Source organism: Ambystoma mexicanum, chromosome 7p, assembly GCF_040938575.1.
Source record: "Ambystoma mexicanum isolate Mex_15411 chromosome 7p, UKY_AmexF1_1, whole genome shotgun sequence".
Lineage (NCBI taxonomy): Eukaryota > Metazoa > Chordata > Amphibia > Caudata > Ambystomatidae > Ambystoma > Ambystoma mexicanum.
Genome location: NC_090939.1, coordinates 669856823 through 669883311, shown reverse-complemented (window position 1 = coordinate 669883311; position 26489 = coordinate 669856823). Strand labels below are relative to the sequence as shown.

Genomic DNA, 26489 nt, shown 5'->3' with positions numbered 1-26489 from the left:
ATTAGACCACTGGCAAATAAATGAAAACAGCGTGCCACGCATTAGCACAACATGGGAGGCATACAAAGTGGTCATGAGGGGCGAAATGATTGCAGCCATAGGCGGCACCCAGAAATCCATAGTAACCTCACTAACACGCGCCGAGGAAGAGCTTAAGGTATTAGAAGCCGAGGCCTCCCTTGACCCAGCCCAAACAGAAAAAGTGATGGAACTTAAACATGCTTGCCTAGTATACTGGGAAAAGTTGAGGAGACTCGGCTACACAGAACACATTGAAAGGACTCACGCCCTGGGTGGCAAACCGGGGAAACTCCTGGCTTGGCTCTATAAACGTGAAACCCCCAGAAAGCCCATATGCCAAGACCGCAGGCCGGAAGGAACTGTAGCACACACGCAGGCTGAGATAAACTCAACATTCACTGGGTTCTCCCAAGCCCTTTATACCGACCCCATGTCACCCACAGACACCGAAATAGAGGATGTCCTAGAGATTATCAAGCTACCCAAACTAGACGCACACATGGCGGAAGCCCTAGATGAGCCCATCACCCCTGAGGAGGTCACGGCCACCATTAGATCGCTGCTGTCTGGTAAGGCCCCAGGAACAGACGGGCTCCCTGGGGAGTTTTATAAAACGTATGAAGATGCGCTAGCACCCCTCCTAGCCCAAGTGTTTAATGAAGCATACGAAATAGGCACACTCCCAGACACCATGAGGGAAGCAGTCATTATTCCACTTCTGAAACCGGGCAAGGACAGAGAGAAGTGTGGTTCATTCAGGCCCCTATCAATGCTAAATGTAGACAACAAGATTTTGACGGCCCTGCTGGCGAGGAGACTGCGGAAAGCGGTCCCGCTACTAATCCACCAAGATCAGACAGGTTATGTACCTGGGCGGACCATTACGGAGAACCTACGTAAGCTACATCACGTCATACACGGCACCAATGGCAGGTCTGGAAAATGTGCAGTGGCATCAATCGATGCCACAAAGGCATTCGATTCAGTTCGGTGGAATTGGCTGTACGCCACCATGATTAAGATGGGGATAGGGCCGGCCTTCTTAAAATGGACCAGACTTGTATATACCGATCCCACGGCCAGAGTACGAACGAACAATACCTACTCGGAAAAGTGGCATCTCTTTAGGGGTACGCGACAGGGATGTCCGCTCTCCCCCACGTTGTACATCTTAGCAATAGAACCAGTAGCAGCATATCTAAGGCAGGAATACGGAGACGGGGGCATAGTGATAGATGGAGTGACCCACTTGGTCTCTATGTATGCAGACGACACCCTTCTTTACCTAAATAATCCTGAACATATACTACCATACATTCTGGAGACCTTAGATGGGTTTCACAGATACCCTGGGATCCAAATCAACCACGAAAAGTCATGCCTCTTTCCCCCTTGCGGCTTTAAGTAAGGTTAGAGAGGGATGCCTCCCCGCCATGGCCTTCAAGTGGGAAACTTCCTCCTTCAAATACCTAGGCATAAATATTCACCGAGACCCTAAGACTGAACACATCCTGAATACGGTGAAAGCCAAAGATGACCTTGAAAAATCAATGGACTTCTGGGGTAGACTTCCGCTCTCAGTGGCAGGCAGAGATGGGCTCCTTAAGATGGTGGCGCTGCCTCGACTCCTACACTTTTTTTACCAACGTCCCCTTCAACATCTCCCAGCAGTTCTTCAAAAACCTAAACAAACTCTGCAGGAGATTCATGTGGCAAGGAGGGAGACATGGAGTGGCGCTGGAAGTACTGCAGAGACCCTATGACAGAGGAGGCCTGAAAATCCCCAACTTTGAACTATATTACCTAGCAGGCCAACTGAAGCATGTAATACAATGGATGGCAGATGAAGCCACAACCGACACTCGCCTCCTACAACTGGCCATCCCCCACATGCTACTTAGAGACTTATTCTGGACCCCGGATAGTGCAACCCAACACATTCCATACTTAATGAAGCTAGGGATCCAGATCTGGAGAAGAGCCTGCAAGGCCACGAAGACAAATGACCCATACTCACCCCAGATCCCGATAGCAGCAATCATGGCCAACAGGTCCAGGGGTCTGAAAGAGATGAGGAATTCATGGGAACCCCACGGAATCGCCGCTCTGGGTCACCTAGTGGCTGGCCAGGGCATCTAGACATTCACGGAGCTACATGAGACCGTGGGACTACCTATAGGGCAGTTCCTACTTCACGGAGCAGTGGCTAGAAGGCTCGCAAGCAGATGGCCAGAGATTGAGAACTGGAAGCTGGGTCGGAAAGCATAGAAAACCTGCTAAACGCTGCTGAGGGAGGACACAAAACCTTGAGGCTCTGAGACATTGTTAGACAGCACAACCAAGCAAGACCTCAAATGCAAAGAGAAATGGGAACAGGAGCTAGGCCTACAATTCGAGGAAAAGGAATGGGATTCTATAACACATTATCATAAAAAAGTATCCAGAAACGCCCGACTGCAACTCATGCGGTTTTATATCAACAGAGCTTACCTCACGCCTGAAATCATCTCCAAATTTAAAGGGGCGAGAACCATAGAATGTCCGAAATGCAATGAACCCAGCGTAGGGATGACGCACATGTTCTGGGGATGCCAGACCATACAAGCCTTTTGGTCACAGGTCGCAACAAAGGTAGCTGAGGCGGACATCACCTTGGAAGTACAGTCACTGAGGGCGTGCATCCTGGGCAGATACAAAAAGAACAAGAAGAACAAACCACTGAACAGACTCAAGGACCTGATGTATATTTTAGGAAAAAGACATATAGCCATGGGGTGGAAAAGCCCCAAAATCCCTAGCGTAACATTGTGGTGGGAAAATCGCCGTAAGTGGTCAACGGCAGAAACCGGAGCATGGGAAAACGCGCAGAGAATACAGAAACTGGACAGTAGTGATGACTTGCATCAATGGGTGGCGCTCACGGCGTCACTATTTAATCCCAGAGAAGAAGCTACTTCCACCGATGGCACAGGCAGCCCCTGGTCTGGTCATCCGGTATAGACTGCATCTAAAGAAATGGTGGTCTTGGAAGGTTGGGTGGGAAGGGAGGGGGGGTCAATTGAGATTTTGTAACTAAAGAATCAATGATAACAATTGTTGTTTTGTTAAAAACCCAATAAAATGTGTTTAAAAAAAAAGTTGCACTAAATTTATTTGTTTCCGAAATAAACTGTTCTGATCTTATAATTGACATAAGCCCATGCTGTTTTTTTGTGACTTGCTGCTAACAAATAGCGGCTGCAGTTAATGGTGAAATCCAGAGATTTAGCGCTCGGTACTTGCTGTGGCTTGAACCCTTCAAGATATGGCACAAAGACGCAGAAAATAGCAAGGCGTGTTTGGTATCCCACATGTGCCCCTCCCATCATGCACCACCCCTATCATATGAGGACTTGAGAAACAGTCGTGAAGAAGGGAGCATACAACTGGAGCACGAGAGATGGATTAGACAGAGCGCCACAGTTTTGTGTCTGCTTGCCCCTGTGGGTGTTGCTGTGTTGTATTAAGCAAATAAAGGAACCTGTTGTTAAACCTTAATCCTGCCTGGTAGGTTTCCTACTCCATGTTATGCCTGCCTTTTATTCCAGCCTCTACACTGTTGAAGCACAATCTCCTATTGCATCCATGGTACGTGTTGAGGCTCCACCCACCCTGCCAGCTTCACATGCCTAATGCATTGGGGTTATTTGCTTACTGTATGCTCCCGAGCTTTTCTGTTTCTTCCCCCACACTTGTGATGACATCAGGCAAAGCATACATCCTCCCAATACATTTCTGTAGTGTCCCAGTGCACCTGCTACTTCATGGGAACAGTTAATGTAGGCCTTACCTTGGAAGCTGTTTACTGCTTGGGGTTTGCTTTTGCTTACTGGTCTGGGGGCTGAAGGCTGCCACTTTTTCTCGTCATATCCTGAAGTAAACAACCTGACAACCCTGTCCCTGATTACACTTCCACCGAAGCCATAGATCGTCTTGAACACTGCTATAAGAAAGTCAATATCGTTCTCAAAAGTCAGACATTTGACAATAGGCTTCAATCTTCTACTGAATCCATTACTGACTTTGTCACAGCCCTGAATGATTAAATGGGCTTTTGGTGCCGTCACTGACCAGCTCATCAGGGTTCACCTTGAATATCATTGCTTTGACTCCAACGTTCAGTAGGCCTTACGGATGCACAATGATCTCTCGTTGGATCAAGCCACCAACATTACTAAAACAGTAGAACATTCTATTTGCTGTATTAAGTAATCCACCAGACAAATTCCTCCTGTAGAAGCGTGCTTTAAATGGTGGAAATCTACAGATACTTTTAAGGTCCTTGACATCAGAGGGCGAAGCCCATGAATAAGGAAATGGTGTTGAACAACAGTGCCTCACGTGATGCTCTCTGTAAATGCTTAATGTGCAGCCGTTGCAGAAACATTGCCAACCATTGTCTGGTCGTGACCAGGAATGCACCAATTCTAGAAACATTGGGCATTTTACTGCTATTTGTCAGAATAGAAGCACACACCTTGTACCTGTTGTTGAGGTCCTTTCAGATGTATCCTACGGCAATGAATAGCCTTGAGCTCTGCATGTCTGATGTGACCATGTCACACTGTAGTAAGAAACCGTGTTGCATAGTAGTTCTCAATGTTGTTCCCTTAAGACTGTTAGTGGGCTTAGGCTCCAGTGATATAATTCCTAAATCCATATTTGTTCAGGCTTTTGGTGATGGCATCTGTATCTTACTACATCTTGACTTCTTGCTTTTAGCGTATGGCAGGTATAGGATTCATTTGCTGGGCTGTCTTTCCCCCCTTGTTTCTCTCCAAAGGCTGCTAGCCTTCAGGGAAACAATACATATGAGTTGAAGGGATTCTCCATCCTGTGTTGGGACACACAAGATGTGCTTGCTTTCAAACTCTACCCGTGCTCCAACAAGCAGGTTCTCTACATCATCATCTTCCCAAGACATTGTTCTCAGATACACTTCTGTTTCCAAAAAGATACTGGACTGTTCAAACGTTATCTACGTGAGGTCAAACTTAAACCAGTGGCCATTGCTGTCATACATAAAGTCCACCCAATATGGCTTGCAGATCACAAGCAACTCCCCAACCTGCTTTGCACATTCATGAATGTTCGAATCATTGGACTGCAGAGGCTATGAGGTGGCTCTGCCTTGTGGTGCTAATTCGAAATCTGGTGCGGAAAGCTGTGCCTGTGGGTTGATCTTCCTATTTCATGTAAACGTTTTTTCCACTTGCCAAACATTACTGAACTGGTTCTTCTCCAGATCAATACACCATTTCCGATGAGGTTCGACATAGCCTGCCATCGGTTGAGCCTGTTTTTTTTTTTCTTTCTTTCTAAAGCCCTAACTGCATTTGTCACCCCTGATTGGGTATTTCAGTGTACCAGGATGCAATTCAAGCTCTCTTCTGCCGCCTCTTATTTCAACGGTTTCTCACCTCTTACATGGCGTCTCAAATGTCTTATTCTTTCCGGACGAAATATTGGTGTATGGTGCTTCAGAAAGGTTCCACAATGCCACAATTAAAATAGTCCTCCTAAAATCGGATCAAGCAGACTGATAATAGGCAACGACAAATGCACAATTTTGCAGCAAAGGTGGAATTTCTGGTGCCTGGGTGCACAAAAAAGATGTCATTCAACTTCAAATTGTAGTGCACATTTGGCTGGAAGAATAAGCAAGTGACTGTCCCCGCAGGCTACCCGTCTCCACTCTGAACATGTTGATTGGACGTGCATGAATCTGTGGTGGCCTTGACCAAAGATGTCTTGATTCCAATTATACCATTAGTGAAGCTGCTTGGTGCAATGAAGCCACTGTGACTATATCACACATGTAAGAGTATATTGTCTCATTATTATGGGGTGACCATCAGAAAAAAACGTTACCAATGCCGTGCATTAATTCTGGAAAGTGGAGGATGAATTCTCAAATGAACCTGGCATGGTGATCAAGCAAAATCAAGCAAAATGTTTGTTGCCGTAGCCCATGACGCGCAACTAGACGTGAGCCTTACAAAACGAGGTTTGCAAGATAAATACTTGTGGCCCACAATACACAAGGATGTAGAGGCCTGCATCGATCCGTCACCTACAATTAAAATGACAAACAATTAACTACCTGCCCGCCTCCCATCACCATTGTCAAATGGACTGGCAGAGTTTGTGAAAATATGACCATTGATTTTATTTTACCAATAGAGCATGTTCCGTGTCACAAAGATATGCAGTAGTTGTCACAGATTACACTTCCAAATGGATCCAAGCCCAGTTTGTACCTGAGATCGCCACCTGTGCCTCATTTTCAGTTCTGAGACATTTTCAATAGGGAACGATACCCCAAATAATTGGTCTCAGACAATGCAGTCAAGTTAATTTCAAGAGAGGACATCCTTTTAAGTGTGGAATTCAGCATCTGCGCTCTGTGCTATATGTGATGCTGGAAATGCATTGGAGGGATAGGGCCTCCGCGTACTTGTCCTGTACTCCCTCATCATGTGTGTTCTGTGTTATTTTCTGGCAGTGCAGCTCTTCCTCCTTTTGTTTGTGGTGAACAGAGACCCCTGGGATACTCTTATGGCATCCATTGGTGGGGTTACAACCCTGTACCCCTAATGTATGTTTTTGGGCACCTTGTCTTGCCCACAGAGCAGGGTATGGACTGGTGGCAGCTTCATGCTGATGGGACAGGAGCTCTGTGTATCCTCCATGTTGGGATACCCAGGCCCTGCCTTTGGAGTCAGTGGATTCCTGATACAAGGCAAGATGGCCCCTGTGGTCTCTTGTTTTCTATTGCATGTTAACTTGTTTCCCCAAAGTCATGCGAAGCCCTGACTCTGTCTCTTCCCCTGACTGGCTGTTGGGTGGAAGAACCATATATGGTATTGTGGGAAGCCCAGGCCAGACTAGCCGGAGCCTTCCCAGTGACTGTATGTTGTGGGTACACCCTTGGGGTAGGACCTGTGTAAATGGAGTGTGTGACCAATATGCATTGCCTGTTATGGGTGTCTAGTTTCTGTGTGCGTGAGACACAATGGATGAGACAGCCCTGCCTGGAACTGAAATGAATGCAATGTAGTGTGCTGGAAGGCTGGGTGCTTGCCCCAATCCACATTCCTTGTTATGGGTGTCTGGGTGGAAGTGAATGGCCTGAATACCTGTGAGTCTGATTGGCTGCCTGCCTGCACAAATGCCCGTCTGTGTGATTGGTTGACTTAGCATGGCTCAGCAAGAGTGAATGGGGGACAGATGTGTATATCTGGGGACCTCTGACTTACCAATTTGTTCAGAAGCTGAATTCGAAACTTGAAGCTGATCATTGAAGCCCAGCTGGAGGAGAAGATTGCTGCTGCATTTCCTTCGATGTAATCCAAAAGCTGTCGAGTCTGTCGAGGACTGATCCAAGAGAGGAACTGGCTAGGAGAAGTCTCTTCGAGCTATGAGGGACCATTGTGCAGAAACTGCTACTATTCATCAAAGCACCCTGGAAGCCAGTTCTGTAAGTCTGGCGTCCAGAGAAGGGGTCCGCCGAGAATCCTGAAGAGAGCACCTGGGCATTGAGGTCGTCGAAGTCCATTGGCATCGAACGGGGTTGAAAGATTTCCGTGACCGATGGAAGCCAAGTTGAATCGTGGCGCCCAGAAGCGGGAACAACTTGACGCTGTGCTGTTTGTCACAGGGAGCCGAGAAAGCTCCACCTTGCTTAAGAACATTTGAAAGAGGGCTCCCTTGCCATCACCGCTGACCACTTTGTCCCGCCGGAGAAAGTCGAGGTCGCCGGCTCCCAAGGAAAGTCAGCCTGGTGGGTTTCCCACCACCAGAAGCCAACAAAGACGTCCCGAGGACACTGACGGAGTGAAGATTCGAGATCAAGCACCGTGGTCGAGTGCCTTTCGCCAAAGCTGCAGCACCGACAGGCCAGAGGATCACCGAACACGAATCCCGATGCCCACTTCCAGGCCTGCATCTGTCACCGCCGAAGGGTTTTCAAGTCCACAGAGTCTTATTTGCGACACCGAAGCTTTTGCATAGAGGTGTACAGCATGCTTCACCTTCGCAGGACTTCCACCATCGAGGAACCGATCGATCGTCGAAGAGCATCGCAAAGGTCGAAGCTGCTGTATCACTGCAAGTGTTCTACTTTTCCTTGAGGATCTCCACGCCCAGTGGCTCTTTCTTCAAAGGGGGTCCATCCTCAAAGGATTCCTTCGAAGAAACTCTTCCACTTCAAGTACATTGCAGTGGTTGAACATTGTAACCAAGAAGCAAGGCTTATTGAGCATTTATGGACTGGGCTTGTTAATTATTTTATTACTGGTTGCCCAGGCGGGGGGAATCTCATTCAGAATTGTGCAGCTATATCCAAAGAGAGCATTCTGCCATTGCTTAACCTGCCTTCCTTCCCTATTTTCCATGCTGAAACACCTTAATGAATGATTTGAATGCTCTATCAATACTGCCTGCAGTTGCTGCATTTTAAAGGAATCTGAAGTCTAGGTGTGATACCACATAGAATTGTATAGATTTGTCATTATAGTATTACCAGAGTGCAAAGTGTGCTATTGAAGTGTGTGTGTGTGTGTATATATCTTGTTTTTATATGAATAGCTGTGTTAGCACATAACATAGTGTGTGAACATTGCTTTGTGGGGGTTTGGAGACTCACTGTACTTAAGAACCAGCCCACATCACCTTCTGAGAGCTTATGCCTTGGTTGCTCATCCATAGATACCATATAGAGAACCTTGAATGGGGTGCTCTGTGTCTCTACTACATATAGGGGGCAGAAATGGAGATACCCCCTCCAGTCTTTACACTTTACCACACCAGGGTAAAGGGCCAAGTGAGGGATATATTGCAGTGGGCCAAATAGTCTAACAGATTGTTGGGTGCACTTTGATAGCCAGTAGAGACATATTGTGGCCATTGTACCACAGGAGTATCGCCATTCACTTTAATGTCCAGCAAACTCAAGACTGCTCCAATTAAGAGACCAAAACCACTCTAGATACCATCAAATCCATTGTGGTTAGTCCCCAGAATTTAAGGCTGTCCAGAGAACAAAAGAAGGGATAAGAGGAAGAGCCACAGCTGTCTACCGGCCACAGCGGATACTGCTGTGCTATATTGGCTAAATACGAGCTCCTGCTTTTAAACCACTATCCTGCCTGTGAGTTTTTGTGCTCCTTGGTAGGCCTGTAATTATAGCCACTAGACGACCATTGATGCCATAGCTCTCAACTCTCCCGCTTTTGGCGGGTGTCACCCGCCTTGTAAACAGCTGACTCACCCGCCAAGCCTCCAGCACGCCCATTCATTTCAATGGGCGTCTCACCCACCAAAACTAAAATCGGGTGTTTTCACCCGCCTTCGCGACCCAAATGGTTGAGAGCTATGTTGATGCACAATCTCCTGTTGTCACAATATGCACTCTGTTCCGTTCCACAACTCTTCTATATATCTAGCATTAGCTGAGTCTCTCTTCTGCCCAGGAACCAAAACGAAAAAACTGCTAAATAATGCAATCAACCTTTCTTTGACTCCTTGGAGATGTGGTTGAAGCAATTTTCTGGAGCAGTTAACACGGTTTGTGGAAAACACAATCTTGGTGTTCCAGTGGTTGCTTCATAAATCTCTTGAGTCAAACGTTGGTTCCCTATCCCACTGATTGGTTTGCATTCACAATAAGCATCATGTTACCTATTTTACGGCACCTAGAACTTTCCACGTTCTTTGTCATTCTTTCTTCATGGTACACACATTGAAGACTGTGCAAGTCTGCCTTTGCATCAGGTTGAATGATCATTACGTGCCTTTAAATTATAATGTCACATGCAGGCGCACAGTCTTTTACATTATTACTATAATGTTTCTGTATATTTTATATTGTTGAAGTAATTCTTTTTTCTTAGCTGTGGACTTTAGTGATGACAGCATGAGTGAAGCAAAAAACACCCTGCAGACGATCTCCTCTTTTATTAATGATGCAAATGCATATATGAGGGGCCAGCTGATGTGTCGTGCCATCACAGAAGATATCCTATGGACAAGGTTCGTTGTAGTTTATTAAAGCATGTGTATATTATTTTTCTGTGTGTTCATGCCATGTTTATGTATGACTTCGTAGGTTAGTTGATTTGTTGCGAATTCCGTCATTTACCATATATCAGATACATAATATGCATCATTAAATATTCTCAATTGATAAGAGCAATATATTAAAACCATTAACACACAGTGGCTCAAATCAGAAAAAAGACAATCTTGCAACACAAGTGTCTTTACAAACAAGCAATGGTAAAGCCGGTAGGTCTTCCCTTTTCCAACAGGTAGCAGTGTTTGTTTATGAGAGCATAGAAGTATGAACGGCTGGATGGGGTTGACTAGATAATGGATGCTGTTGTGTGGACTGATTCCGTTGTGTGTGTGGGGTTGGCAGAAAGACGGATACGTGTGTTTGAATGGACGGGTGCCATTGTATAAACAGATGAATAGGTGAATTTGTGTGGAACTTGTTTAAATTTGATGTGATTGGATGGGATGAATGTGATTATTTGGCTACGTAAAAAAGAGTGTGAATTGTTGATCGGAAGCATGGGGTGCCTAGACAATTCTAGCAGACCACAGGCTCAATTGATTGTACTTTTCTATAGCGTTTTTAGTTATTCTAAAATAAAGTAAATAAGGAAGGAAATCCTTATGTTGGGAGCCATGAAATGTGAATATTGATTTACTCTTCCTTTGGTAAGAGATCAAGCTAATAGCCAAGCATTTGGAAAGAGAGGTGGTAAAATAGATCCAGAATTTTGTGGAGTCAGACAAATTACTGCATCCACACCTGGCTGACTTACGACCCTTCCAGGTTTGGTTATTACCTGGATGGCCTCTGGATGAGAGAAGATTATGGTACTGGTACTGGGATTTTTATCCTGCTTCACCTCTCAGAGTCTTTTAATACTGTCAGCCAGTACTTCCTTCTTGCTAGTCTTGTGGTCATTTGAGTCAAGCACACTGCCCTGTCATGGGGCAGTTTATGTCTGCAGTTTAAGTCTAACAGGTCACTCAGAGGTGATGCCACAGGGGCCATTTCTCTGACCAGAGGCCCCAATTTGTGCAGTGCCACAGGCCTCTTTACCAACCATATTATTATTTACCATGTATGTTTAACCTCTACACAAGATCATTAATTCATTTGGTGTCACAGTATGTAACAGCTAATTACTCACAAAACCTTCCTTGGGTCCAAAGGTCCCTGTTTTTCAGAGTGCCTGCTTCTAGAGAACAAGTGAATAAACTAAAATGCACTAAGATGAAACCCCCTCAAAGACTGAGATTCTAATGGTAAGAAATGGAAACGTTTCCTATCTCATATCGAGCCCCTCCTATTGGGATCTGCCCCACGACCTTCAACAATGGTGAAGAACCTATGGTTGCTGCTAAATAATAAACGTGTGCTCATTCCACAGATTACGGCTTTTGTCAAGAAGGGTCCAGATGGTAAACTCACTTACTTTATCCCATATGAATTATTCCAAAAGCATCTTTCCAAGGCTGCCAAATCAACAGCTGGCCAGACTGTAAATGATATCTGGTCGGAGCGGCATGTCTAATTTCTTCACTTTAAGAAACTCTATATATGGCCTTGCGGTATCTCTACTGACTGTCAGTCTTTGATCAGATTATTTCCCTGTTTGGTCTGTCATGCCCTGCATTGAGACAAGTTTCATTATCTCCTGTGTCACCTCTTGCACTTGGAGGCCATGCTTCAGCTGTAGGTTTCAGGTTTCCATAACTAAGAGATGTGAAGTGGGAGTACAATTGCCATGTTGGCGGCCAGAGTTTGGAATTTCTTCGATGAGAAGCGAGACAAACAATAGAAAGTTCAGGAAAGCTCTAAAAAGTGTCTTCCCGCAATATGTGATCTGTCACTCTCTTCTGTCTTGTTATCCAGCTGTTCAGCACCAATAGGCCACCTATGTGGTGACAAGCAATTTAATCTATTGTAAAACGGTTTGGTTTTTGCGGTTGGATGTGATTGCATTGATCAGTAAACTCTTTCTTACTTACCCTCCCACAGTTCTCTTTGTTGCAATGCAGGGGCATATTTTGTCAATGGTCGTGCCTCGTTTACTCCTGAGACTGCTCTGCCTTGACATAATTTGGTCTTCACTCGGGTGTGGGAGTTACCTGTGTATTCCTTTCCGGTTGGCTCTGTATAATTCTACACTGTTTTGCTTTTGTGGGTGGTGTCAATTCTTGTGTTGCTGCTCTGTGACTTGGTTTTCATATGTTTTGGATTGGTGGCATAGATTTAGTTTAGCTACCTTGGAGAGATTATGGTGATTTTCCTTTCTGAAGTAGTGTGCATAATTTATCAATATTAAGATTTTGCTGTGGATATCACTATTATGTTTCGATGTGGTGAGGTTTGTTTGGCTGAGGTTCTGTCTGCCTCTTTTTTTTGTTGAAATAGTCATTTTAGAAAATCAGGTGCTCCATCAGGCACATCAAATTCCAACAGAACAGCATTGCATTTGTATCTTTAACCCAGCAGGTTTGCTCTGTGAGACGGGCATGGTATCAAGAGAGATACAGACTTAAAGATGTAAGTTTCAAAACCTTTATTTACTAAGGTTCCTGGGTTACTGTAGTGCCAAACTGGCCCTAACTCTAAAGGCATGGTTCCTTTAATTGATGATTGTAAGGGCCGTTGGTGTCTGAAAGTCCAACACAATACTCCATCTGTGTCTAAACCTATGCTTGTCCTCACTCTTTACAAAAATGTGTTAAAAGAAAAGGAAATGTAAACCACAGCTGGTTTCAGATAGTCTTACCAATGGGTGTAGTTCTGCCAGCGCAAAATAGTTAAATTCAAAGGGGGATACCTTGGAACTTTCCACGCATGGCTCTTGCAGCAAATCAAAATCACACTATCCTTGGGCTTCTTGGGGTTCCCTTCCCCAAGCCAGGACTCTTCCAGTTCCAAACAAAACAGAAAAAGAATACACAGTTCTGGTCAGGCCTCCCGGGGTTCCCGTCCCCAAGCTTAGGCCCCTTCCATCTTTTAACAAACAAAGTTCATTTGGTCAGAATGTACCTCTTGTTCCTTACACAATTCTTCTTAGGCCACTTTAGTCTTTAAACAAACACAGTTCACCTAGTTAGGATCTAACTTTCACTGTACAGTTCTTACATGGGGTAGTATCAGAGACTTTCAAGAACGCTGGGCTCTTTACTCCTCCCAAGTGTGATCACTCTGACCTTTAACCCCTCTCTTTATTCCTTGCTTTTTCTTTTTAACCTTTCACCTTCAGGTGCGCCCTGCACCCCTTCTTGCTCTCCTTTGTTTCCTTTGGTTTATCGTGCACACTTGCACCATCCTTTGCTTTATTTTTCTCTGTATGGTGCCTCTGGCACGCCTTCCTCTTTACAGCATGCACACTTGCACCCATCCGTTTGTTTCTTTCCAACTTTTCCCTTTTATTGGCTTCCAGCACCCTTTCTTGCATTCCTTTGTGCCCTTTATTTCACCATTCACACTTGCACCCTTTTCTTCCCCGTGCACACTTGCACCTTCCTTTGGTTTCTTGTCTTTATATTGTGGCTCTTGCACAGTTCCTTTCTTTATCGTGCACACTTGCACCTGTCCGCTTGTTTCTCGTGCCTCTTGTGCACTTCACATGCCTTTACTCTGCTTTACTTTCTTTCAGCGCTGTTAGCGCCTTTTCCTTCTTTCTGTTTTTCCTCTGTTATTTTGTACACTTCCTGTACTTCTTATGCTTTCTCTCTTTCCGTTCCGTGACGCTTTGCAAACTGTGCCTTTCTCCCGCTCCGCTCCAGACAAACGCATGCTCCCGAGTTTCTCTCTGACTTTCACGAAACTCACCTGGCAGCATCGTGTTGGCAGGCAGTCTCCCTCTGGATGCGCGTGGATGAGGTCAGGGTCTCGCCACTTGCCTCATGGACACGGTTGGGACCGGCACAGGTTCCAAGGGAACAAGCACTTCACTGACTGTTGCCAACAAATGCAGGCTGCCTCACTCCGGCTCCTTGGAGGCACGGCTCCCTAGCCACGCTGCAGCCCCACACTAACACCGGGCCAGCGTCCCGGGACATTGCTCTCCTCCAGGCTTCAGATCCTGTTGCTCTGTGCTACTTGGCTTCTCTGGTCCGGACATCCTCCCCAGCTCTATGATTCTGGCAGAACCTGGCTTTGGATCGAGAAGGGATCCCCTGCTGGTCGCAGCCGCCCTTCTGCTATCCCAACTGCTTCTTTCTCAGCAGTCTGCTTGAATACACCTGTGTTGTATCAGTAGGCTGCAGGTTTGTGGCCAGGGCCGGGTTTGTCTGACCTTCAATACTCCAAAAAACAGGACAAGCATGTCCTTCAGTCCTGAGTAAGTGGGTTCTTAAAGGTACAGTAAACCTTTTCCTTCCCTGCTATTTCTAATAATCTGTAGGGGAGAGTCAAGTAGAGTCAGGTGTGCACAGTTGTAGTCAAGTGCCTGACCTTGCCTGAATCTATTGATGAGACAGCCTAGTGGTGGTATGTACTAGACCTTTGTTGCATCTCCATGTTTTTCCTATGGGTAATCTTTATTGCTCTTGGTTGCCTCTTCCCAGTATGTGTTGGAAATGGGGGGGGGGGAACAGGATAGAACTGGTAACAACCCATAACGGCTGTGGGAGAGTGTGATGATGTATTACTGGAAAGGGGTAATACTGTGTCTCTGTACCGGCAGATGTTACATGGTGGAAAAATGAAGGAATCTGGTTTACCGTAACCTAGAAAAGTTGTGGGAGGGCTAAGGCTAGGTTGGCCATCTGGAGAAAAAGGGGGATACCACGTCTCACCCATGAGTACCCCACTGCTAATCCTCAAGGATCCTCTACCCAGGTGATCCTCCCTCGCTTGTTCACACCCAGGTTCTGGATTCAACAGCAATGGCCTTCCCCTGGCCACCTGAGCAGAGGATCCAGGGGGAGAAGGAGTGAGAATACCCTCAGGTTTCTCACATCACTTGTAACCCTCACTCAACTATCCCCTTACCACACTTCCCAACCCCTTCTTTACACATATGATCTAATTTTAAAAACAGTAGATAATTGCATACTTGCTTCAGCACTAGACATGTACACTGTCAAGTTGATCTTTCACCTACAACTTCTTTGGTAACACAAGTTCTAAGCCTGAATGAAGCCTTACCAGGCACAGCAACTCTTGATTATTTGTAAACATGCAAAATTCTGCAACCATGCTGCCCTAAATTTCAATATACCTCTGAGTTGGCTGTAGGTTGGACTTTCCGACAGGTTGGCTGAAAAGGTGCTTTTTGATCGCTATTAGACCATAGCTGCTGAAAGTAGCAGACTTCACATGACCGCCTCTGATGAGCTATTTTGGTCTTGTTGATGAATGAGAATGTTCCGACCAAATGCAAACTCTTAAACCCTTGTGTTTGGTGCAAACAAGATATTTCCTCCTCCTGAGAGAGAACCCATTCATTGGCAGGTAATTTGTGGATCAGCAGGGAATCGAGATGGGCTTCTGTCAGCTGTGATACTCTAGGGTGGCATCCTTTTGAAGTGCATGCTGCTTTATTTACTTTGCATAGAGCCAATGTTATTAGAGTTGTTCTCCAAGAAGGGTGACTCCTTGGTTGACGGGAGGATGTATGATGGACAGTTTCTCATTGAGATGGCCAGCTATGTTGGCTCCTTAACCATCACCCAGATGAACCGGTGGGACAGCTGGAAAGTCTTCTCTTATGTTGTCTCTAGGGTCAGGTATGGCTGGGGTGGCTTTCACCCAGTTGCAGTCTCCAGGGATGCGCAATCTCAGGATTTGGGTTCCAAAACATTTTACCCCAAAGTTTCTAAAAGCCCTTTGCAATGTTTCTACAATAGGCTCCCTCCAGAGAGATAACTGTACCATACCAGGGAACACAAGACAAGGAAAGGCACCCGTTTATTGGTTTCTCATTACCTTGGACATTTGGGTCCTGATTGCAAACATATTGAATTCATAAGCCTGCTGTTTCAAGTTTATCCCCTTTCAAACATCTCTATTTCCTTCAAAGGCCATATTATTTTTTTTAAACCGAGATGATAGAGGCAGGTGCTGTTGCTAAAGGGACAAGGGAGTTGGTCTCACGCTAATCCTATCTGCGCACTCTACCTTAGCTGTTGAGCCTTTGCTTTTGTCTTCCTCCCTGTTGCACCTGTGAGCTTCCTCCTTTCCTAGCCCTATTATAAAACTCACATCTCAAAACTCCCACAAATTCATCTCTCTTCCACCTCCTTCCAACAAAGTCAACAAGCTAACCATACCTCTTCTAACACCCATCCACCTCACCTCCCTTCCTCTGAGACTCCTCTATTCTTCCTTACCTCATCAACTGAGCATTGCACTCTGGAATGCTCAGTCTGTGTGCAACAAAACTACCTCCATCACTGACTGCTTTCACTCCAGCTCTCCACCCCTAGAGCTTCTTGCTATCTCTGAAACCTGTATTTCTCCATCGGACACTGGCACTATGGCGGCCCTAAACGACTCCAAACTATCATTCATTCACTCTTCTCGACTGGCTGGCAGAGGGTGGGGGTGTGGGACACTTACTCTCTTCCCGCATCAATGTCTCACAAATCTCCAATGCTACGTCCTTTCTTACCTCTTTTGAATTCACCATCTCTACTATTGCTATGCATCATTCTTTTGACATTGTCTGCATCTATCGCCCACCTGGTCCCACTGAACTATTCTTTGATGATCTTGGACAACTCTTTGATTCTCTTTCCATTAAACATCACCTCATTCTCTTAGGTTGCTTTACCCTTCCCTCTACAACCACCTTCAAATATGAACTTCAGTCTTATTGACCACGCTTTCCACTCTATCACTAACCTACCTACCCAAACGGGGGTAGGGGGTAACTCTTTGGATCGTTTGTTCATCTCCACCGCCACTATCTCTACTATCACACCATTTATATCTGTTCACCCAATTGTTTCCACCACCATCTCCTTTCCACCCATCGACTTTTCCTCGCCCCTTGCTTCACCTATTACTGCAAGCAAATGTAAACCTTAATTTCTCTCAGACCTACAGTTCACTCTCCTCCTTCACTCACGATGCCTCTTCTACCAACACTGCAATCTCCAGCTTCCAATCCCTACTAAATTACTTATTCTCCTCTCACCTCCCACTGCTTACTTTCACCCTTAAATTCAGCATCCTCAACCATGGGTCATCCCATTCATATGCGCTTTCACCACACAGACATGCATCGGCTGCTGCGCAAATGGAGGCATACCCACTCGCATGAGGATATGCAAATCTACCTCTCTGACCTGAACTATCTCAAGTCCACTCCTGATAGAGTAAAAAGGGAATTAAATCTAACCCTCATTGATTCCCACTCCACCCATCCTCAGGGGCTAGAGGGCAACCTAAACTCACTCCTCACTCCTCCTAAGTCGGACTATCAACTCCACTCTCCCAGCTAATGACCTAGCTGGATATGTAGCTGCGAAAAGTTCAAAAATGATACTCTTTGAACTTCCTCACATTACCTCCTCCTACATTTTACACTCTGCCTGTTCCACCATCATCCTCTGCCTCTATCTGATATGTTAGTCAAACTAATAGTCCCTACCTCTACTGATGAAGACTAACCCCTCTTGTCCCCCATCAGACCCTCTTGCTCCTCAGCTAGGCAAGCCTATTGCTGCTTTAGTGGCCTCACATCGCTGAACTCTTCAACCTGTTCTTCGACTCTGCTTGCTTTCCCTCTGTTTTCAAAACAGCCACGGTCATCCGTCGCCTAAAAAAGCAAGAGGCTGACCCGAACCTCCCGGCTAACTTTGGCTCTGTGTCTCTCCTTCCACACTACTTGAAAGTGTTGTATTCAACCATCCTACCAATTTTTTTGACCTCCACAACATTCGAGACCACCTACAAGCATGTTTTTTCTTCAATGTGCCCAACTTCATCGCCTCTGCTAAGCACTCCAACCTATCCTAATTCTCCAAGACCTGTCTGCTGCCTTTGACAATGTTGATCACTCTGATCTCCTTAACACTCTTTCTTTTGGGATTCGTGACCGTGCCCCTGCCTGGATTGAATCCTTCCTTGCACCTCACCAATTCTCTGTCTCCTGGAGCAACAACACCTCTCAACCCGCCCTTCTAACTGTTGGTGTTCCACAAGACTCCATCCTGGGTCTGTTCCTCTTAACATTCTACACCTCTGCTCTTGGGGCACTAATCTCCTCCTTTGGGTTCTCGTACCAACTCTTTGCAGATGACACCAAAATCACCTTGTGTTTTCCTGAACACTCCTCTGATCTCTCTATGAAAATGTCCAACCGTCTCTTTGCCCTTAAATATTGGATGGACCACAGTCTCTTATGTTAAACTCTACCAAAACAGAGGTGCTCTTCCTCCCTGCCAAACACTCTCATTTCTTCCTCTTCCTATATAGTTCCCTCATGACACACTCCCTACTCTTCTCCAGCTAGAAACCTCAGTGTCATCTATGACCCTTCTCACACCTTCTGTACTTTCATCTCCAAAACTGGAACAGCAGTTCGCCTCAACCTCCTAAATATTACGCAAATCAGGCACCTTTTTCCTTTCAACACTGCCAAGCATCTCTTAACCACCCTTGTTTTCTCTAAACTGGACTACTGTGCAAGCATCCTCTTTGGTCTCCCCAAAAATGCTTTCTGTCCTCTTGATAAGATCATTAACTTCAATACCAGGACTGTTTGAACTCCCTCACTTCACACCTACTTCCTTGTAACGTCACCAGGCTGGATGGCTGACAATGCAAAACAGGGCCAGATTGAAATTTCACCTGGTTCACAAATCTATCCACGGTAAAGCACCACTGTATATATCCTCCTCTATCCAACTCTACAAGTCTTCCCGTAACCTCCACTCTGCCTCCTCGACTACCCTTTTGACTCACTGCCCTCCCTGCATTAACTCTGGCTTACGCTCTTTCTCTCTTCTTGCTCCTTTTGTATGAAATGATCTTCCCTTGGGCATGAGAAACAGTCAACATGAATTTGTTCGAAACCAAACTAAAACCCTACCTCCTCTCCTCCAAGATACCCTCTTAATCTACCTCCCATCTGCATGCTTGCTAACATTTTTCCTCTCCACTAACCTGCCTCTGCCCCTTACTTCCTCTGCCTCCACTCTAGCACTTCATCTATCATGGTCATATCCCGATTACAGACGGCCTTTCTGCCTACCTGCACTTAGAAATGTCCAGTGTTGGTTGTCCTTAATCTATGTAGTCCACTTATGTATTGTCGCCAGTGACTGTTCATTTACTCACCTCCACAACCTGGTCAGAATGTCCCTCAAACTCACTCCATTGTAAGAAACTAATTTCTTCTTGTCAAATTTGATTTCTTATCTATTGTAGGTTCTTTTGTGATCAAAAGAGCATTATTTCTCGTGTATATAAATGAAATAAAAAATAACGAAATCAGCTCTGTTTTTTTTGGTCGATGCATTACTGGCAGACAAAAATGACAAAGGCGTTTTGTGACCAATTATCAACCGTAGAGGTCTATATGAGATGGTTGCATGCCACAAAATCAACAGAATTTCCTAGCTTAATGTCACCATGGAGCTAAGAGATTGCATGACCAGTCTGGATCTCAATGATGCCTATCTGACTGTCTCCATGGATGCCCATCTCACCGTTGATGAAGTTTGTGGTGAGGTAGGAATTGGCAATTTACCTGCCTCCTTTTGAGTCTCCTCTCAATTCCCAATGGCCTCATTTCCTTAATGGCCTCATACTCTATGATCGCAGATTTGAATGCCTTCAGAGTCGTGGTCTTTGGCAGTATTGCATTGCAAAGAGCAGTCTTTCTACGGTGTAACCTGAAGAGCAGGAGCAATACCATAAAGACTCATTCAGAACGCAGAGCGTTCGCAGAGTCGTGGTCTCTGGCGGTTTTCGGTGAGTGGACCCCGCTCTGGACCTTCCAGCAAAGGGTAATAGACGTCAATAGTTTTAGATCTTTGAACCAAGATGCTTCAACTAACTGCCTACCGACAAATTCACGCCACCTCTATTGACAGTTCAACAGATTGTGACTGCTGTGCTGGTTGTCCCCATTGAGCCTAGATCACGGTGGCTGGGCGACTGGTCGGTTGATTGGCTTCCTTTTGAGCCCAGATCACTGTGTCAGAAGAAAGTTGTCATAGAATGCTTATCCATTTGTTATTAAGCTATGTCTAGCACAACCATCCGGCCAGACCTGTACAGCCGGAGCGGCAATACAAATGTCCAAACTACGAAATGGAAAACTAATCATAACTTAAAAGGGGCGCGCAGCGCTCTGTGCACATGAGGAGTCTGAAGGGATGAAGGAGGGACTTTTGCCCAAAATGGAAATGGCTCCCTTGGAAGATCTAAATGCTGCCCCCACTGAAGTGGAACCTAATACCAATGAACGCCAAAGTGAAACTGCTATGGTACTAGAGGCAGACAAGGTAGCTAAGGGAGGAATACAGTGTGACACGAACTCTGAGCAAACAAGCACTCCCAGTCTGTATTCAGAAGTGCTAGGGAACAGTTACGCTTAAAAGTGTAAGTTCTTGGCACTGTGTAAGGGGAGAAATGGAGAAGCTGTGCCTGTGCTGGAAAAAGCTTGTGTAACTTTTGCCAACCCAAACTCCATGCCTATTGAGCATGATGCAGCGGTGGGAACAGGCACCCACCTACACACACTAACTGCTGAACCACAGAAAAACCGCAATACGCAAAACCTCACCACTCTAAACAACAAAAGCTTGAGTGTGTTGGACCAGTCTTTCAATAGACTTTGCAGTGACATGGATGGTATCATCGAACACTCTCATCAAACCTGTAACAAAGGAACTCTCCATTACCACCCAGAACATGGAAGGTCTGGGAGTGGTCAGGAACATGATCTGAGCCCCTTAACAGCTAAACCATCGACCACCAAAACACATGGAGGATGAGACAAGCCCAGAACCTACCATTAAATGACAATTATTTCACCCCCAAGAACATTACGCTTATGCCACAGATGGAAACACTAGGCCCAGGTTGTCATATAGCTGAGGCTATATGACAACGTTAAAGAGGTGGTGCGAGAAAATTCGCTAAAGCTAAATTCACTGGACATGGGGCTGAGAAGATAGTTGGCTATTAATGTAGAAACCACCTGTAGCTGTAAGACGGGGGTGGTGTGGGAGGCCTTCATCAGGGATAAAGGAAGTGGTCCCTAGCAGGGCTGAAATCCAACATCATGAGACGGCATGGGTGGAAATAAGGGATGGTCAGATGGAGTCGCAAGATACTGTAAGATCAATGAATGAATCCCCAGACAGCATCACACCGTTAGTTGAATTGTCTCAAGGAAAAGGAAACCCTGTTGGATGTACCCAGTTTGGTGAAGGAAGAGGAGGTACATACCATCAGTGGTTCAATAGAAGAGGGAAGTGACCGAGAGGAATGGTTACAAATGAGCAGACCGAAAAGAAAAGGCAAACTCCAAAAGAAGAAAGACAAAAAACCTTCCAGCCTCAAGTGGTAATAAACGAGATAACTCAAAACATTTCTTTAATGCCCTATCAGGCGAGAAGACAGACCAAAGCAAGCCAGCCCATAACTCGCTGGCGATAAATTCAGGAACCAAGGGAATTGCTCCTAAAAAAACGAGCCCGGAAAAGCAATCCAAATAACAGTATTTCTGGAGGCCACTGGCGCATCTAACATAAATTACATGCCCACACAGAATGCCCCTACATCTAACAGAGAAAATGAGCCTGGACCTTCAAATGTGCTGATGTGTTTGCCTGCTACTTCGTTGGCTGAGTCTAATCTAGATCCGGTGGTCTGCCTCCATATGCCAACCGCGGCAGAAGCTGGGTCCCACCCTGCAGCAATCGGAACGTGAGAACTTCCAGGGAACAATAAAGAGTTGGCAAATTGATCCACTAATATGCGCCCGACTACACATAAACAGGGGCCAAATGATCAAAGGATTTCAGGCTATTCTGGAGCTTCATGTTTTGAGATCGGATGATATCCAAAGTGTAGCCTTTCCGAGAAAAGGTGCAAAGAGGTCAGTGTGTTACTATGCCTCAAATCTGATTGCACAAATCGTTTAAACATCTGAGAAGCCCTAAAAACCCTTGGCTATCAGCTGGGACAATTACAAGCACAAGAGGATGTTGAGGCTTTTCTGACCCATGCGCCATTAGCACAAGATTGTTAAATCGAAAAAGAATGGGAGTTCAGTAGAAGCAAGAACGAATTTGGATGGCCAGTGTTGGCTTGAAGCCGCAATTGAAATGTTTACGAAAACCAGATCTAAGCAGATGGGTCTTTGAGAGAGAGTCCCTCTGAAAGTAATGTCTTGGAACATGTGTGGCTTCCTAGCAACAAGGTCCCAAGGTTCGACCTAAAGGTGGCCTGTCAATTGCAATCGATTTGAACTGTGATTGTACCCATTTTGATATAGAGGTTAAGTCGAAAGATCTGATGGCTATTAACATCTATCTCCTATGCCTAAAAGCAAACCTGTTAATTGTGAATGTATATTGGAATCAAACAAATACTCCATTCGCTGACTTACACGTGGTGCTAAACGTCCTGTTTACAGAATGGCTAGGAAGGGCTAAAAATGAGTATGTCGCTGTGGCAGGGGACCTTAATGCAACCTGTGTTCAAGCAGAGCTTGCAGGAGGGTTCCCCTCTACTGACAAGACCAGCTCTCAAACTGTGCAGCAGGGGGTTGTGTGGGACCAATATCTATCTACATGGGTACTTCAGGTTTGCCTGCCAGGGGAACAATTTCCATATGAGTTTTACACATGGTGTAGAGTGACTATGGGATCTTGGATTAATTACTATTATGTGTTCACTTACCTGGGTTGTATATGTGATCCTTTGGCGAGGGGGGGATTCTCTTGGCAGTGACCATTACCCAATAATACTTACTATGTGTTTACCAAATTCCACTCATCATCTGGAATATGGGGCAGCATTCAATACACTGGTGAGGGGTGGATTGTCGGTAAAATGGAATGGTAAGGTGTGTAGAAGCTTTATGACCATATGGCAACGCGAGATGACAAAGATGGAACTGGTGGGAGATAGGATAAAAGCAAATCATTACAATCAAAGACTATTAGAGTGTTTGAAACTTCTCTCTACTAGGGTTCAAAAGATGGTAACTAAAATACACAATCAGGTCTATGACACGAGGGTTGGGGAGGCTAAGCAGGCCAGGAGGAAGGCAATTAAAGCTGCCTTTAAGAACACAAGAAGTGTGCCTGCATACCAACAGGCAAATCACATTATATAATAGGGTAAATATACCCTAAAATCTCTGTTGTGAAAGACACATTAGAGAAAATCGAGAGTTTTTCAGGACCCTCATTCAAAACAATAGTGTTAATATTTCAAGTTTGATGGGGGAGCCACCAAAGGGCTGCAGGATTGTATAGACTGTAACATCATGGCTCAAGTATGGGTGAATTATGTAACAAATAAATACTCTTTGCCCAAAGATGATGTAGACCAGTGACACCTAGACAAAGTGGGGTTAGAACAGACTGATCTTTCCTGGGAGGTAGAAGATGTTTTATGGGCCATTGGTAAAACAAAACCATTGAGGGCCCCCGTCCCCGATAATATCCCTCCGGCGTTAATTAAAAGTAAACCGGAGGCCTGGACCCACCCCTTATGGGACTTATTTAAACATGTCGATCCAACACTCAAACGTTCCACACAAGTGGAAAGAATCTCTCATTCCAATTTTCAAACAGGGAGACAAGACGGACCCAAAAAATGTTAGACCCACAGCTCTCTTAGACTCCTCTAGTAAAATATTTGAAACCCTCCTATTGAGGGACCTTAAGGCACATATTGCATCACAAAACTTGCTATCACACTAACAGATAGGGTTTCGAACTGAAATGGGGAACTGCCTAAACGCCCCGACTATGTCGCATATTCGAGCAGCCGTAAAAAGGTGAACGGTTGGTACAGTCTATATGGCATCGATAGACATGTCGAATGCCTTCGACACAGTAAGTAGATCAAGGTTGTGGAAGAAACCTCTGGCAGCGTACATTACAACCAGACTGGTACAACTCTTGGCACTACTACACACTGACACCACACTAAGGGTCAGGTTGAGCATGGAAGGGGCATGACAGACCCCATAGCCACTTATGTTGGTCTGCGGCAGGGCTGTGTCGTGGCACCAACCCTGTTCAATCTCTACATGGCTGACCTTGAAAAGGTCTGGGAGGGAGGTACCACCAACTGAGTCAAATTGGGCTCTGTAGCCCTTGACTGGATCGCCTTTACAGATGACCTAGTCTTGTTTGACTTGACACCAATTGGGCTGCAGAGGAAGTTAACCCTCTTCTACAACTATGCAGTAGAGCACAATCTTAAGGTCAATGGACAAAAGTCCAAGGTTATGATCTTCACCTCTAAGCGGAGGCTGAAGACCATGATGTGGCATGTGGGAGAAAATCCCCTGGAGAGGATTCAGTCTATGAGATACTTGGGCTATATTATCACAAATAAAAGCTCTAGGGAGGGTTGGAAACACTCTCTCGGGAAATATTTGCTCCGCTGTTGACAAAAAGGAAGCAGGTGTTCTCTCAGTTGTCATTTTTCTTTAAAACCCTTGCTGCAGTATTACTTATCGAGCGTGGAACCTACTTTGCTGTATGGTTTAGATATTTCATTATGCAATCTGGGCGCTTACCTTTCTTTTTTTTTTTTTTATTTGTTCATTGGTTTAATAACATGAGATAACAAAAAACCGATATCATTAGAGATTGGTCAAGCATATCAAGGTAATAACCACAACCCTACTGCACCCTCCCCTCACCCCCGAGACCAGGGTTAGTTCACTGTTCCTCTCTAGTCCGTGCCCGGGTCCGGGCAACCCACTCCACTCAGCTCAATATCATCCACCTCAGGGTGGAGCAAGGGCACCGTCAGGGCCAGCCAACGGTGTAGTTCCTCGCTGGAATCTAGTCTTTGCACATGGATAGCCGTTTCCCACGCCGCAGTTTCAGCTGTAATCCACTTCGTAAGGTCTCCCCACCATAGGGACATATGTGGACCTCTGGGGCTTTTCCACCCCATGGCAATACGTCTTTTGGCCGTTATGGATATAAGATCTGTGAGCTTGGTTAGGGGTTTGTTCTTCCTGTTTCGCCTATATCTGCCCAGGATACAGGCCGTAGGCTCGTCCACCTCAACTTCGATGTCTGCGCCGGCCACTCTGTCCTTCGCTTGTGACCAGAACTCCCTAATCACTGGGCAGCCCCAGAACATGCGAGTCATTCCTGCCCTGGGCTCACTGCATTTGGGGCATAATTGGGTTCCAGCACCTGTGAATCTTGATATGGCTTCAGGTGTGAAGTACGCTCTATTGGTGATGTACAGCTGGATAAGCTGCAAGCGGGCGTTTCTGGAAACTTTCTTATGGTAGTGGGTTATATCACCCCAATCTTTGTCTTCAAAAACAAGGCCCAGTTCAGTTTCCCACTTACTCCTGTATTTAAGGTCTCCCCTGGTCGTACCCCACAACAGGGCCTCGTAGATTCATGAGGTTTCATGGCCCCCCTCAGCGGAGTTCAGTATCGTTTCAATGCATTAATTTTCCTCAGGTCAGCAGCGACCGGCCATCTCTTGTTCAAGGCCTGTACGACCACCCCATTCAACAGGAACTGTCCTGCCGGAAGGCCCATGGCCTCACAGAGTTCCGAGAAAGTTAAGATTTCCTGTTCTTGAATCAAGTCCCCAAGTGTGGCCACCCCGAGGGGCTCCCATTGCGTGCGTGTTTCAAGTTGCCCCCAAAAGTGATTAGCCATTAGTGCAGCAATGGGGATCTGTGGGGAGAACGGGTCCTCCGACCCAACCAGCTTGCAGGCCCTTTTCCAAAGCCGGATCCCGAGCTTAGCGAGGTAAGGGCAGTGTCTCATAGCACCCTCCCCGGCCCACAGTATGTCTCTTAGTAACAACCGAGGAAGGGCCGGTTGGAGGAGGCGAGTGTCCGTCGTGCTCTCATCGGCCATCCATTGCGTGACATGTCTCAGCTGGCTAGCAAGGTAATAAAGCTCAAAATTGGGGATCTTCAGTCCGCCCCTTTCGTATGGTCTTTGGAGAGTCTCCAACGCCACCCTGTGCCTACCTCCCTGCCAGAGGAAGCCCCTACAGTTTGTTGAGATCTTTGAAGAATAAGGGGGGGATGTTGAAGGGGACGTTAGTGAAATTATGTAGTAAGCGGGGAAGGGCGACCATTTTAAGGAGACCAGCCCTCCCGGCCATTGGAAGCGGGAGCCGACCCCAGAATTCCATGGATTTCGTGAGAGAGTCTTTGGCCCTTACGGTATTAAGGATATGGTCTGTGCTGGGTTAC

General features: G+C 45.8%; 1 protein-coding gene across 4 annotated transcripts in view; it reads left to right on the top strand.

Annotated features, from left to right (window-relative positions):
* CARS2 (cysteinyl-tRNA synthetase 2, mitochondrial) overlaps positions 1-26489 on the top strand; it is a 1341930-nt gene that overhangs the window by 1014531 nt on the left and 300910 nt on the right. For all 4 annotated transcript variants that reach the window (XM_069636755.1, XM_069636758.1, XM_069636756.1 and 1 more), the window contains one exon: positions 9954-10092. In XM_069636755.1, the coding sequence (XP_069492856.1) occupies positions 9954-10092 (139 nt within the window). The remainder of the gene's footprint in view (positions 1-9953; positions 10093-26489) is intronic.